This window comes from Nipponia nippon, unplaced genomic scaffold (genome assembly GCF_047370975.1).
Source record: "Nipponia nippon isolate SJK-2023a ecotype South Korea unplaced genomic scaffold, ASM4737097v1 scaffold_34, whole genome shotgun sequence".
Taxonomy (NCBI): Eukaryota; Metazoa; Chordata; class Aves; order Pelecaniformes; family Threskiornithidae; genus Nipponia; species Nipponia nippon.
In genome coordinates, this window is record NW_028262352.1 from 2,730,810 (window position 1) to 2,745,027 (window position 14,218).

General features: G+C 42.5%; 1 protein-coding gene across 4 annotated transcripts in view; it reads left to right on the forward strand.

The window, feature by feature from the left end:
* Window positions 1–6,852: 6,852 nt before the first annotated feature.
* LOC148054100 (E3 ubiquitin-protein ligase UHRF1-like) overlaps window positions 6,853–14,218 on the forward strand; it is a 62,876-nt gene continuing 55,510 nt past the window's right edge. For 3 of the 4 annotated variants that reach the window (XR_015707712.1, XR_015707710.1, XR_015707711.1), the window contains exon 1: window positions 6,853–7,465. Coding sequence is in view for 1 of the 4 variants with exons in the window: in XM_087770946.1 (XP_087627072.1) it covers window positions 7,313–7,465 (153 nt within the window). In the remaining 3 variants the exon portion in view is untranslated. The remainder of the gene's footprint in view (window positions 7,466–14,218) is intronic. The other variant, XM_087770946.1, reaches the window with a different exon arrangement.

Below are 14,218 nucleotides of genomic sequence, written 5' to 3' on the forward strand. Positions count from 1 at the left end.
TCCCTACTTGGAACAGTAGGAGCGGATGATAATCTGTAGGGTTCACCAGGCTCGGCAGCATCTGAGTGACATCGTGAATGCGAGCTCCTGGTAGGCAGCAAACTTCTCGCACTGTTATCTGTCACGTCCAGCAATTTCTCATGTCACATTATTTTTCCATGTCCTGTTCAGTTAGCTGAACCTCAAGCCAGGGCCTAGTCATCTGCCTGCATACCTTAACATTGTTCACTTTATGTACAGAGTTTCTGCTCACCCTGAACAGAGAGGATGGAAAGAAAGCCTCCCAAAACCAACTGCTAAACCCCAGATATTTCAGAACGTCATCAACGTAAAACGGGAATAAAGAAGTGATTGATCAGGCCCAGCATTCTTAGAACATTGTGTTGCTGCTAGTGCATTCTGTTATTTCACTAGCCTAAGTTTTCTGGCCAATAAAGGTCAAATTTTCTTATAGTACTTGTTTACTTTATAGGTCTGCATTGGCTCAGAAACGTATAGGGTTTGTACTGAATTTGAAAGTAGCAAATTTATTCCAGGAAGGCACTGCTCAATCTACCATACTGGACAAGACCTAGGTCCTATCAAGAAACTGTAGAGTTGTGTCTAGTAGCAGCTGACACCACACAGAAGTGGTTTAAGGCAAATGCTTTCTGTCCTTGCTTTTTACTTTTCTCAATTTACAGTTTTATTACTTGTTTTAATACTGAAAACAGTATTTCAAAATTTGTTGAGCTTGGATGACCAGGACTGCTTCAGCATTTCCAATAAATTCTGTCTGTCTCCTTGTCAGTACTGCTCTCCTTAATCAACATCCTAGGCACTTGGAATGTCAGACATTAATACATTCCTACATGCACGTCTTTCAGTCTTACCACGCGTTGCTCTGTATGGACAGTCTCTCCTCCCCTCCCTTCCCATCTTCTGGTCATATGCAAGTCCCTCAGCCTTTACCAGGCTTCCTAGTCAATGATGAAAGAAGCAACAAGGAAGCTAGTGAAATAATGGACACTTATTGCAAACTGACGTGCTTCTGAGCAATTTCAGTGCTATTTCTGTACTCTGTCTTACATGCTGTATCTCTGATACTTCAGTGTTTTGCACCAGGAGGTGCTGGTCCGTTATGATCCCAGTAAGAAAGGCACTCAGACTCTGTAAGGTATCATTTCAGAATGTGATTTATTAGAGCTAACACTATAAGGAGAGAATAGCACAGACACTCTTACGTCCCTTTAGATGCTGGGAACCCCGAGCAGTGTAGCATTGAACGGGCCTCCAACCCACGCACAGCATGCTGGACAGACCCCATCCATAGAAGAGATTCTCTCCTTTCTGTCATTCAATCTGTTATAGGATTTTCTTGCAAGAAAACAACTCTCTTTATCGTTTCTACTGTCAAACAAAAAGAAGTTCTCATGAGAACTTCTTGCTGCGCCGTTAGATAAAGGCAAGGCCACACAGGTGGTGTAATCACCAGTACCAAGTGGGAGCTGCCTGCAGGCTCCTCTGTTACAATGAGCTGGCTAAGTTTATCCTGCGGCCAAGGGATTTGTGCAGCACAGCACAGGCCTGAAGGCCATGCTGTATGTGTAGCATGGCGCGGCACGGCACGGCACGGCACAGCACAGCGCAGCGCAGCACAGCACAGCACAGCACAGACCTGGGCCTACTCAGGTTAACTGTACTGTGGATCACTAACTCCTCAATATACAATGGTCTTCTGGTCAGGATCACTACATTCCACCCCTTGATTCACATACAGTTTACCTTTCCCAAAGATATTATAAGTTACAGATTATATCAGTAAACTGTTCAGCTAAGAAAGTTTTGTTTTGTTTTTAATGTACTGTAACTGCTTTTGGTAAGAGCCCAATGTAATCTATTTGCCAGGTATGGCCAGGAACAGGGCCTCGTTGAATCTGCCCATAAAGCTGCTGAGGCAACTTTTAAGCTTACAGACTGCACACTGCTGTACTAGTTCCTGAATGGCTTCTCAGGTACACGGGATTCCCTGGCTTCGAGTCTATGTATGCCATCGACACCCAGGTGCCCAGATTTTTCATGGGCCCATTTAGCAAGGGCTTCCTCATCAGGAGATAGAGCATCAAGGGACAGGGGATCAGGAAGTAAAGTAGTGCTATTAATTTGAGCTAAGTGATCAACTGTGGCATTGTGCTCCCTCTCTTCCCCGACACTCCAGGTGACACAAATATCAACATGTCGAACCCACAGGTTTAAGTTCACACATCTCTTTGTCCAGTTGTCTGTTTGCCACTTATTAACCCATGCAGTTGATCCCTTGTATACTGCCCAAGAGTCAGTATATATGTATAGCTCAGGAGCTGGGGTTTCTCCTAATGTTTCTTATAGTTTCTTTTTCTGACAGCATTTACTCAAGAAGATTTGTTTTCTCTATGAGAGATGACTGGCCTCCAAAATAAATGCTGGTATTGTAGGTAGCCATATGCACCCTAAAATCCTTCCCTATAGACAAATCTAAAAGTACAAAATTGGGAAATATGCAAGTAGTTAGTTATGAAATAGAGGAATCTAGTCTGGAAACAGTAAGATGCATTTTTATTTTTTTTCCTATTTCACCTCTTCCCCCTTCCCCCGAGAATGAAAAAGCCTGGAACTTTTCTCTCAAGGTCTTTTGCTCTTCTCTCCAAGTACAAGCTTCTCTGTGCAATCCATCTCTTATTCTATCTATCTCCACACAATGGTGTCTCCCGCACTGTATGTGCTTCCTCTGTCTCACCATTCACCAACTAACTGCTAATTCAGGCCCACTCTGTGGCTCAGTCCCCCAGCCCCATCAGTCTCTTCCAACACAGCCATCTATAAGCTCGAGTCCCCCTTCATACACTTTTCCCTCAGACTTAACTCCCTTCTTCTTGAGTTGGAAGCCACTTTCTCAAGCTGTGAGCTTTAACATACCTTAACTCTCCAAGGCTCAGCATACATTTGTTCTCTTCATTGACATAAACATTCAAGCACAGAACTCTTCTTTTTTGACACCACCACCGAATCCAAAAACACAGCTGCCTATGATGTCCACTGTATGTTTTTCATTGCAATGTTGCCTGTACTGTTCTAAGGCACATTTAGTTTTGGTGAAGTACATAGAGATTATCAGGCAAAGGTTGCTATAAGAATACACTTGATTTATTAGTAGGGAATTTTATATTTTTTACTACTATTAGTGAAACTAACTAAAATTCATTTACAATTAACTTTTAGTCTGTGAGCAACAATGAAATTTTGTATACTGACAGAACACTCAAACCCAATTCATTTTGACTTAGATGAAGATGGCCATCATGAAATATCAACCAAGGATTCACAGTCCCATGAAGGTATGGTTTACTTTTTATATCAAAACCGCATCTACATAAGTAATATTATAGAACACTTGTTGAATGTACTCCTATGCTTTCTGTTTATCAGTCACTAGAGATAACATTTTATTGCACCTTTATGAAATGTTGATAGCAATATAATAAAAAATATTTTCAGCTTAGAGGAGGTATGTTACATACTTGAAAAGGAGATAATCTTTGTTCACTTCCATTTGAGTTAATGAGATGTCTACATTCTTTGCCTATAAAAAGAGGGAAAACAAATTTAAGAAGTAAGAAGAAATAAAGAGGAAGAAATAAGGAGAGAGAAATAAAGAAATAAAAAGAGAGAGAATTACAGGTTTTTTGGGGGTATTTTGTTTATTATGGAGGTCTTTGCCTACCTCAGATGGGCTACTCTGATCTCTACCAAAAAATTATACCACAACTAGCATCCCTGAAACAGTTGTTTGCAGATATATGTTAGACAGAGAAAATGCAACTAATGATGACTGAACTTAGTCTAGATATACCTTTTCCAGAAATGTGTAAGTAGGGGGAAAAAAAGAAAACAAATATTTTTTCTTTAAAACTGAAATGTGGGGAAAAGTTGAAACTCTATGATTGTTACTTGCTTATCAAAACTTTATTTTCTTATAGAAACTGAACTTTTTTAAGGAATAAAAATGCATATATCCTTTAGCTAATACATTAAAGGGTTTTTATATATTTATGAACTAAATTAATATTATTCAAAATTTAATAGAGTAAAAATTATGACAAGTATACTGGAAACTAAGGTATTGAAGTGTGAGGTTTTTTTCTTTTGAAGTATTTCTAACATGGGAAGAAATAAAATGCTGAAAACAGAAAGCATCGGTATTGCTAATTTATAAACAGAAATGAAAGTTGCATTTGTATATAACATGAGCAGTTTGCGAATAGAAATCTAGTGTTATGATACAGATACAGAAGATACTGATGTTTCTAAGGACCGAAAATTATGTGGTATATGCAAATGCACAGCCATACATACATATATTCATTATAATATAGTTAAGGCAATATCATATTAGGAACCAACGGTAAAACTGGCCAGTGCCTAAGAAGGAAATGTAAGCCGAAGAGGGTAATGCTTTTCTCAGACACTGCCTGACATAATTCGGGCCCTTGTTGTAAGAGCCAGATAACCCAAGCCATTAGCTATATGTGCAGCATCGAACAGGACTCTGACCCATGCGCAGCATGCCATGCAGACCCCATCCGCAGAAGAGGGTCCCCCCCCTTCAGTCATGCAAGCTATTATAGGATTTTCTTGCAAGAAAACAACTCTATTAACCATTTCTACTGTCTCAAACCTTATCTTTGCTGCCACCTAACTGCCATTATTGCTTAATACATCAGATGGCTCAGCCATCTGATCTGCCCATCCTGTAATTTCTCTGCTGAGAAATTAGTCTCTGCTACCCTTATTCCAGTCCATAATGCATACTATGCTGCTCAATTATTTTCTCTTTTATCAGTACATAATTTTCTCACTAGCATACCCAATCAGGACATTATCACCTGCTAAGTAACTAGCTCACTTTTCCTCTAACCTCCCCAATAACCTCCCCTTTTCACATCCTCTCACAGACTACCAGTCAAATATTTTCTACATGCTTTCTTTCCCTTTATATTCTAGTCTTTAATTCCACTTTGCATGTTACAAAACAGGCCACCTACAATCAATCCATAACAATGTGATCTTTCTAATCAGTAACCCCTGTGCCAGCAACCTGATCTCTGTTTCTTTACAACCCCAACCAGGTAATGGATTTCCAGATATGGTTTTGTAGCAGGTTGATCCTCTTTCAGTCGCTCTCTCTCTAGCAAAAGGTGTTTCCTATTCCAGAAAGCTGATTCTGTGCTTTCTGCATAGGCTCCCACAAAATACTGATTCTATTTCCTCTAACCCATTAAAACTGACCCCATTTCAGAGTCCCTCCAGAACTTTTTTCTCCCCACTCCAGAAGAGAGACACATTCTGTTGTTAGCAGTAGCTTCAAGAGAAAGATTGTGATCTGCAAAACAGAAGACACTGCAAAGGGATTATATTGGGACTCTGGTTCCCTTTACTGTGTCGGTAGAGTGGAACTAGGACAAAGCTGAAGACACCTTGATTTATCTCTTTTTAGTTATGACTATTAACCCACATTCCTACTGTATTCCTCTGCATTAATTATCTTTGAATGTTTCAGGGAAGCCAAGAAGGCTGGCACACAAAGATTTGACTAGATCACGTGCACTACATTACTTGAATTGGAGCTTGTAACACCACCACCAAGCTATAAACCAAGCTCTGAACTTGTGTCTTTGACACTCTGGTGTCGTGCTGTAGTAGGTATAGTTACAGGAAGGTGTGTGTTATCTCAACAACAGAGATGGAACAATGGAGATAAAAAGGCAAGGAACAGATTTCCAGAAGGATTAAGCAACTCTCATTTATTTCAGCTGCCTTTGCGAGTGCTTAATACTCATAAATCAGGCCTTAAAAGTAACTCAACCAAGGCCACAATGGGAATTATATCAGATCTGAAATTAATATACAGGGATCTTTGATATCATCCTGATACAAAAAAGTCACAAAAACACATCTCTCTCATCGGGAACCTGTCATTTTGTTATCTCAGTCTCTAAAGTTTTACTACTCAGGCAACAAAGCTGCTGCAAACTCTGCCCAAAAATGTAGGCTTCAATGCTCCCAGGTATAATAGCAGCACAGAGACCTATATCCATAAGCTGAATCTCACTGGGTACTGCATCAGATATGTTTTTACAGTACCATTTTACCAGTATACATGAAAAGTCCAGACTTTTTCAGTGTTACTCAGTCTTGAGCAAAAATGTAGCAAATAAAACCCACACATCTGATCTATGTTAAAAAAGGAGGCTTGATGTTTTTGTCCTGGCCCACATCTGCGTTTTTCTAATATGATGAGAGCAGACAGATCTATTCTGGATTTATTAGGCAGAGCTAAATCTGGCCGAATTGAGGTTTTGATGGCACTTTTGTACTGGGAAACATTGGGGCCTAGATTTCATCAGTGGATTCAAAGCAGTTTTACTTGCTTTTTATTTAATGCCATGTCAGGTTCATGCTTTTGTGTCACTGTGACACCTGACATGCTGGGTCCTGACATACTGAGTCCTGACTCTGTGTGTGTCTGAAAGGGAAAGGCGGAAGCACAGAGTCACTTCCTATGTCATCGGTATAATTTGTAGGCTGAGACTAGAGATGATTTGCCCTGTGAGGGAACGAGAAGACGTTCCCGCTTGGCTCCTATAGGAACGATAATGGCCGCTTCTCTACGCGCGCACTAAACCATCCCCCTCGCCAAGTCCTTGATAAAACTACCGAGCAGGAGGAAAAAAGATGCCGGCCAGAGAATGCTCAAAGGGCGGGGCGGGGCTGGGCTGGGCTGGGCGTGACTTTGTGTAAAGGCGAATGCGAAAGGAGAGGTGATGATGCTATCTATCCTCCCCCCACTTCCCCATGTTGTCTCTTTACGGCTGAGGGCTCTCGCGAGAACACTATTGGCGCCGTGACCTCTGTACGGGAGCGGCTAGTAAACACTCTCTGAGGGTTGGTGATGGCTCCTGGTGGTGTTCGTTAGACCTGCCTGTGGCGATTCTCGCCAGACTTTGCCTCCTGTTGTGCTGGCTTGGAGAGCTTACGGTTCTGTTTGTGTGATTACGGGGTACACTTGGGGAGTAGACGAGGATTGGGTCAGGTCTCCTTTACCTCTCCGCGCCCTTCTGAGCGAGGCCTGCGGGTGGGGAGGCTCGTGCCTGTTCGGCGGGATTCAAAAAACCTGCTTCCATTGAGCTGAACAAAGAAGTGAGGGAAACGCCTGTTCTGTCTTCCGTTATCACGCACTCGGAGAACAAGACCTCCCCTTCACCGCGGGTGGCTGAGCTAGCGGAAGGCGCACACCATGTGGATCCAAGTTCGTACCATAGACGGCACTGAGACCCATACTATTGATGATCTGAGCCGTCTCACCAAGATTGAATGTTTGCGGGAGAAGATCCAGAAGACCTTCTGTGTGAGCCCCGACCGCCAGCGCCTCTTCTACCGGGGCAAGCAGGTGAGGTGGAGACCTGGTGGGTAGGGGTGGAGGGGAGCTTCTCTTTTATCACATCTTCCCCTTCTTATGTTCTGCTCTCTGTGACTGGATGCAAAGCTCCTCGTCCCCTCCCATACTGGGATCTCTGGCTTTTGTTTTCTCTCCTCTCACTGAGCTTAGGAGGTGGTGAGGGGCAAGGAGGGAAGACAAGCTGCCCGGCATGACAAAAGGCTCTGGGCCCAACTCTGGTTTCTTTCTATACTTTTCCTCCCCACCCCCCGCAGTAGTGAGCGGGTACTAATGAGGTCTTTTGGTGTTTTTCTTCTTTTTTTCACCCAAACCGAGGGAGACTCCTTCAGCTTATCGCACCTAAGTGACAGAGCAGACAGTGGGGTGTGAGGGGGAGGAAATCCCCTGCTTTACTTTTACTTTTTCTGCCCTTTCGGTTCCCCATCTGGGTATAAGGAAAACATTTTCTGTGTGTGCACTGCAAGTGGTTTCCAAGGCTTAGGTGCCACACCACAGACTAAGGGTTTTCGGGGACTGTGGACTCTGAACTCCTTCTATCCACCAGAGACAGAGGACTCCTTAGAATCCTTCCTGGAGGTGGGTATGCGACTATGGGGGGGGGGGGGCCCGCAGCGGCATCTCCTCGCACTCCCTGGCCCCCTTGTATTGAAGCTGCGTGCGAGTTTAGCGTCCTAGTCCTTTTAGGTGCTGCAAACAGCTTTTTACAGAGAAGGATGTCAGTTGTAGCTGATATCTCAAGAAGTGCTTAATCTGCACCTGGTTCCAATGGTATTGGGGACCACTGGTGTCCTGGTTTCAGCTGGGATAGAGTTGAATTTTCTTCCTAGTAGCTGGTATAGTGCTGTGTTTTGGATTTAGGATGAGAATAATGTTGATAACACACGGATGTTTTAGTTGTTGCTAAGCAGTGCTTACACTAGTGAAGGACTTTTCAGCTTCCCCTGCTCTGCCAGGTGCACAAGAAGCTAGGAGGGGGCACAGCCGGGACAGCTGACCCAGACTGGCCAAAGGGCTATTCCATACCGTATGACATTATGCTCAGTATATAAGCTGGGGGAGTTGGCCGGGGGGCAGTGATCGCTGCTCGGGGAAGTGCTGGACATCAGTTGGCGGGTGGTGAGCAATTGTATCATGTATCACTTGCTTTGTGTATTATTATTGTATTATTATTACTATTACTACTATTCTATTTCATTTTACTTCAATTATTAAACTGTTCTTATCTCAACCCATGAATTTTCTGACTTTCACCCTTCCAATTCTCTCCCCCATCCCACTGGGGTGGGGGGAGTGAGCGAGCAGCTGTGTGGTGCTTAGTTGCTGGCTGGGGTTAAACCATGACAACTGGTTAAAAGTTTTCCTGTGAGTTGATATTTTCTCCCCTCATCAGCGTGGGGCACATCTTTGGATAAAGAGATTGTCTCAGGCTGTATTTTTGCTGATGAAAGTGGTAACTTCTTTTAAGGTGCTTTACATAAATGAGGTATGTACAGTGCTTGAGTATTAGAGTGAGGCATAAATGTTACATGAGGGGAAAAGAAGGAGTATCAGATGTGTTGTATTTTTAGGGAGCTTGACTCTTAAGATGGGACTTGTTACTGCAAATGAGCATGGCAATCCTAGCTTAAGCTGAGCAATGTAAGATGGGGCAAGATTTCTGTCCTGTAACAGATGAAGCATATACCTGTATGAACAGGAACAAACATGAGAAATGACAGCTTACTATCACCAAGAGGTGATCATTCACAACTAGAGTGTGAACTTGCAGTCTGAAATGTACTTAAAACCAAAAGGAAACAAATAGGTTTTGTGTTATGCTGTCTGTGTTTTGAGCAATCTTGTTACTGCCCCACAAGATAGATGGGAGCCAGGTTTTGTGAGGGCACGTCGAAGCAGATGGCTGCAGACAAACCTATGCTGCTCTGACAAAGCCAGATGCAAACAGCATCAGTCTTGAAGTTGAATAACTTGTTTACTTTTGTGTTATGTCTGAGTCAGCATATGTATGTGTTTATGTGTATTTTTAAGGATCTCATCACAGATCAGTAATGGGAGTGTTTAGAAGACTGATAAGTCAGTTTAAAACAAAATTTGACTAGGTTGACGTACATTAACAACACATCTTGTGGTAATGTCTAACTTTTTACTTATTACTACATATTCAAAGCAGGCAGTTCTTAACACTCATATCGTACATATAAGTCAGTTGTGAGTGTGCACTACCATGAAGTTGACAGCATGTAGTTAGTCCTCAGTGGTCTTAGTCATGAGGTGATCAGGCTCCAGAGCTCTGACAAGGAAAGCTGGAACAGAAGTAGGTGACTTGTCTGTCTCTTCCCCCCCACCCCCCAATTTCAGATCTTGTACTTCTGTGGGATATTTGAGTTTCTAGACAGACAGTTCTTAGCCTTTGGCCTCTGTCCCTGGACTACATATTGCACAGGGCAGGGACAGCTTTCTCAGTAGTAGACACCTAATGCCAAGCTCTGGTTCACACAGCTGGTTCTTATACCAAGTTGATAACAAGCCTAACTGTGTGATCTTGCACAGTTAACATAAGACATGTGGTCTGTTACTACCAATGCAATACTGTTCTTTCTGGGCACAAAAATGCTTATAAGTTTACCAGTTATGCTATATCACTGTGCTTATGTTTGAGTTTAAAACAAGCTGATACTAATTAAATCCTGCTTAGTGTGCTTCTACTTCTGTGAGTGCACCAGGCTTCTGCTCTGGCTATTTGTGGAAAACAGTTTATCTGAGAAGCAGAGAAAATGAGCCTGTACTGAGTTGTGATTCTCAAAATAGTCTGTCAGAGGTCAAACTAATTAGAGTATCTGTATTTCAGCCATTATGTTAGTATGGCGTGTCTTATCTTGTTATTCTACTTTTTAAATTCTTATAGCTGAACTTGTCCACACGGATGGGTGATAGTTTAGGGCACAGTTGGGATCATCAGTGAAGCTAGAGTTGTAGAGTCTTCATTAAGTTTCACTCGTTATGTAACTACTTAATTTCTTTTTTGTGTGGTGTGGGTGTTTTTTTTGGTGTGTTTTTTTTTTTTTTTTTGTAACCTTCATAATGAGTTCTAAAGCTTCCTTGATGATTTGGTTTGGTTGATCCAGCAGCTGATCTCGTGGTACTGGTAACTAGAAGGGGAAACTGAGAAGAGTCCCCCCCCCCCAATTAAAACTGGATGTAGAGGAAATATTAGCAGAGCAATATGTAAACCACTGCTGTAACAGCCTCAGGGATGTGATAAGAGATGCACATGTGTTGTAACTAAAGGGGAGGTGAACAGAAAGCAATGTATTGTGCTTTCTTCATAGCAGGCTGGTATGGTACTGTGCTTTGGATTTGTGACCAAAACAGTGTTGATAAAACACTAGTGTTTTGGCTCTTGCTGAGCAGAAATTGCACAGCATCAAGGCCTTCTGTTTCTCACTCTGCCCCCACAGCAAGTAGGCTGGGTGTGTGCAAGCAGTTGGGAGGAGACACTGCTGGGACAGCTGACCCGAACTGACCAAACTGACCAAAGGGATATTCCATGCCATGTGACGTTGTGCTCAGCAATAAAAGCTCAGGGAAAGAGGAGGAAGGGGGGGGGGATGTTTGTGGTTATGACGTTTGTCTTCCCAAGCAACCGTTATGTGTGCTGAGGCCCTGCTTTCCAAGAAGTGGCTGGATACCTGCCTGTTGATGGGAATTAGTGAATGAATTCCTCTTTTTGCTTGGATTGCACGCACAGCTTTTGCTTCACCTTTTAAACTGTATCTTGATGCACACGTTTTCTCATCTTCCTTCTGCTTTCTCCCTGTCCTGCAGGAGAGGGGAGTGAGCGAGCGGCTGTGTGGGTACTTGGCTGCTGGCCAGGGTCAACCCACTATACCCCCTGTGACAATACAGGCTGCGGAATGACTGGCTGGGTAGCAGCTCTGCAGAAAAGGGCCTGGGGGTCCTGGTAGACAGCAAGCTGAACATGAGCCAGCAGTGTGCCCTGGCAGCAAAGAAGGCCAACAGCATCTTGGGCTGTGTCAACAGGAGCATAGGCAATAGATTGAGGGAAGTGACTATTTCCCTTTACTCAGCACTTGTTAGATCATATCTAGAATATTATGCCTGGTTTAGGTCCCTCAATGCAAGGAAGATGCTGACAAGCTGGCGTTAGCCCAGTGGAGGGCTGGCAAGATGGCTGTCAAGATGTGCTCTGTGAGGAGAGGCTGGGGGACTAGGCTTGTTCAGTCAGGTGAAGGAAAAGCTTGGTGGGGGGATGGTGGTGGTGGCAGCTAATAGCAGCCTTTCAATACCTACAAGGAGGTTGGAGGACATCTTAGCATGGTCTTCTCCCCCCGCCCCCAAGAAAAACACAATCATGCTCCAGTATAAATAAAGCTGATTAAGGTTCTCGACTACAGAGGTGCAAGATATATTAGGTCAACATTCGACTTGCTCTTGAATTGACCAGTGTCAATACTAATGGGACAACTGGGGAAAAAAACCAAAACAAACCAAGCCCACAAAAACCCCCCAAAACAGCTCTAGATCTCCATTTAAGTGGAGACCTGTGGCATATTTGGGGTTTGAAGACAGCTAGGAGAAATAGACCTGTACTAGGAAGCTTGGTCCAAAGAACTAGATCTATGACAGTGGAGGGCTTCATGTTGAGATCAAGGGTGAATAGCTATCTTCTGAATAAACATCACTGAGTAGTCAGTTCCAGATGTAAACAGAAAGAAAATGAATGTTTGATATACCCCCCTTTTGTGTGTATGCATTGTCAGACTGGACCTGCCACAACAGCTGGGTATCAAACAATCTTTGCCGTAACACGAAGTCTCAGAAACAAAGCGTAGGTCTACTCCACGTTCCCAACCCCATCTCAAAACATTACAACAGACTTGTCCTTCAGCTGTAGCCTTCTTGGTGGACAGTTTTTCTTGACTGGATAACAAAACAAGCAGTGAAGGAGAACCAGTCTAGATACTGAGTGAGGATCTGAGCAGCTGTCAATCTGTGTCAGGGGCACATAGTCTTCTCCATAATGTAAGAAAGACGTTTTGATGGCTTTATGGGCACCAGGCTTATGGTCTCCATCTGCAGGTTGCTTGTCAGAGACATGCAGTTTCCCAAAGCAGAAAAAGCAACTGCTTCCATCTCTGGCAGGAACGCTCCTGTTGTGGGCAAGGAGCTTAAAGCCCTTCAGCCAGGGTGAAATCATCTGCTGTAGGAGGCAGAAGGAAGGAGAAATGAGCTACTTCAATGAAGAACACAGTAAGAAAAGGCTGTCAAGGTGGATTGGTGTCACACAGCCTAGCCCAAATCTAAGCATCCAGGAACAGCAACCATGCACAGAAGAAATAGGAACTAATAGTAGAATATGACCCTCAAAGAACAAGCACAAAGAGATGGCAAATAGGATAAGAACACCTGGAACTGAGAACTGAAGGACGCACAGTACACGCTACCCTATTTATCCATGTATTCTTCCTCCCTTGTGTTTGATATGTGTGCTCTACGGATACCAAAAAGGCGAAAAGACTAATGTCTGAAGCCAGTGTTATGAGTGCATGCACAACCACCCACCGTGTGAATGTGCATGTTAACTACCGCTCAAAGAACAAAGAAGTGGGATGTTGAAAGGTAAATACAAAGTGTCACAAATGATGCCTTGTGTTTTGTCGTATGTAGGCTGTTAACTTTTACCGAAGTCTCTATTAGCTGATAAATGCATAGATCTTGCTTGCTAGAAAGTTTTAAAATAACTTTTCTCCCCAAAAGCTCAAACTTTTAACATTTCAGGTCAATCAAGTAAATGCCCATGACATAAGCAAAATTAGACATAATGTTTTAAGATGGTCACTGGCTAAGAACACAAACCTGTGAAAGATTGTGTTATAGGAAGACTAAGACGACTGTCTGCATCTACTGGAAATGCTAGATCTTAAGGTACACATGAAGTAAAATTGATGTTTTGTAAGCATAGGTACACCTATGCAAGTCAGATCAGCCTGACTATACTTTCTACTTCACAGGTGGCTTCTCCCTCGAATCTCTAACTCACATAAAATGACACTATCTACAAAAGAGGAACATAATTTAACTCCAATAATTACAAACACACTCTCTCAAATTTTTGTCCTTTGCTCAATTAAATACTTCTGTGATGTTACACAATTAACCAATCTTAGAACCAGGCCTTTGAAAGCATGCCATGATGCATATTTATCGTTTTAGAGACAATTTTTTTTTTTAGAATAGTTCAGTTGAAAGGGACCTGCGACGATCATCTAGTCCAACTGTAATGATACTGGGTGACTAAAGTTGTGAGAAAGTTCTGAATTTAAGTATTTCAATATTTTTTTAAGTGCATTTTTGCTTTCAACACAGTAGCTATCTTTTTTTTTTGTTGTTGTTGTGTGGACAAACATATCTGCAGTTAAAAAAATTGATGGCTGCAGATATAAAACTGCATTTGAACACCATGTTCAGACAAAAAGCTATATTATCCTCCAAGGTAAGTATATAAAGAAAAGTTGTATCTAGTATTGCCAAGAGCAGCTAAAAGATGTTCAGCTTAGGTCTTCAACATTCTTGGTTTTTCCCTAGCAAAACTGGTTTAAATTGTAATTATTAAAAACAACAAAACTTGAAATCGATACCTAAAAAAATATTTTGAAAACTTGAATTGAATTTATCCTCAACAAGACTAATACTGAATATGCTTCTGTGTAAAGTAAACGTATG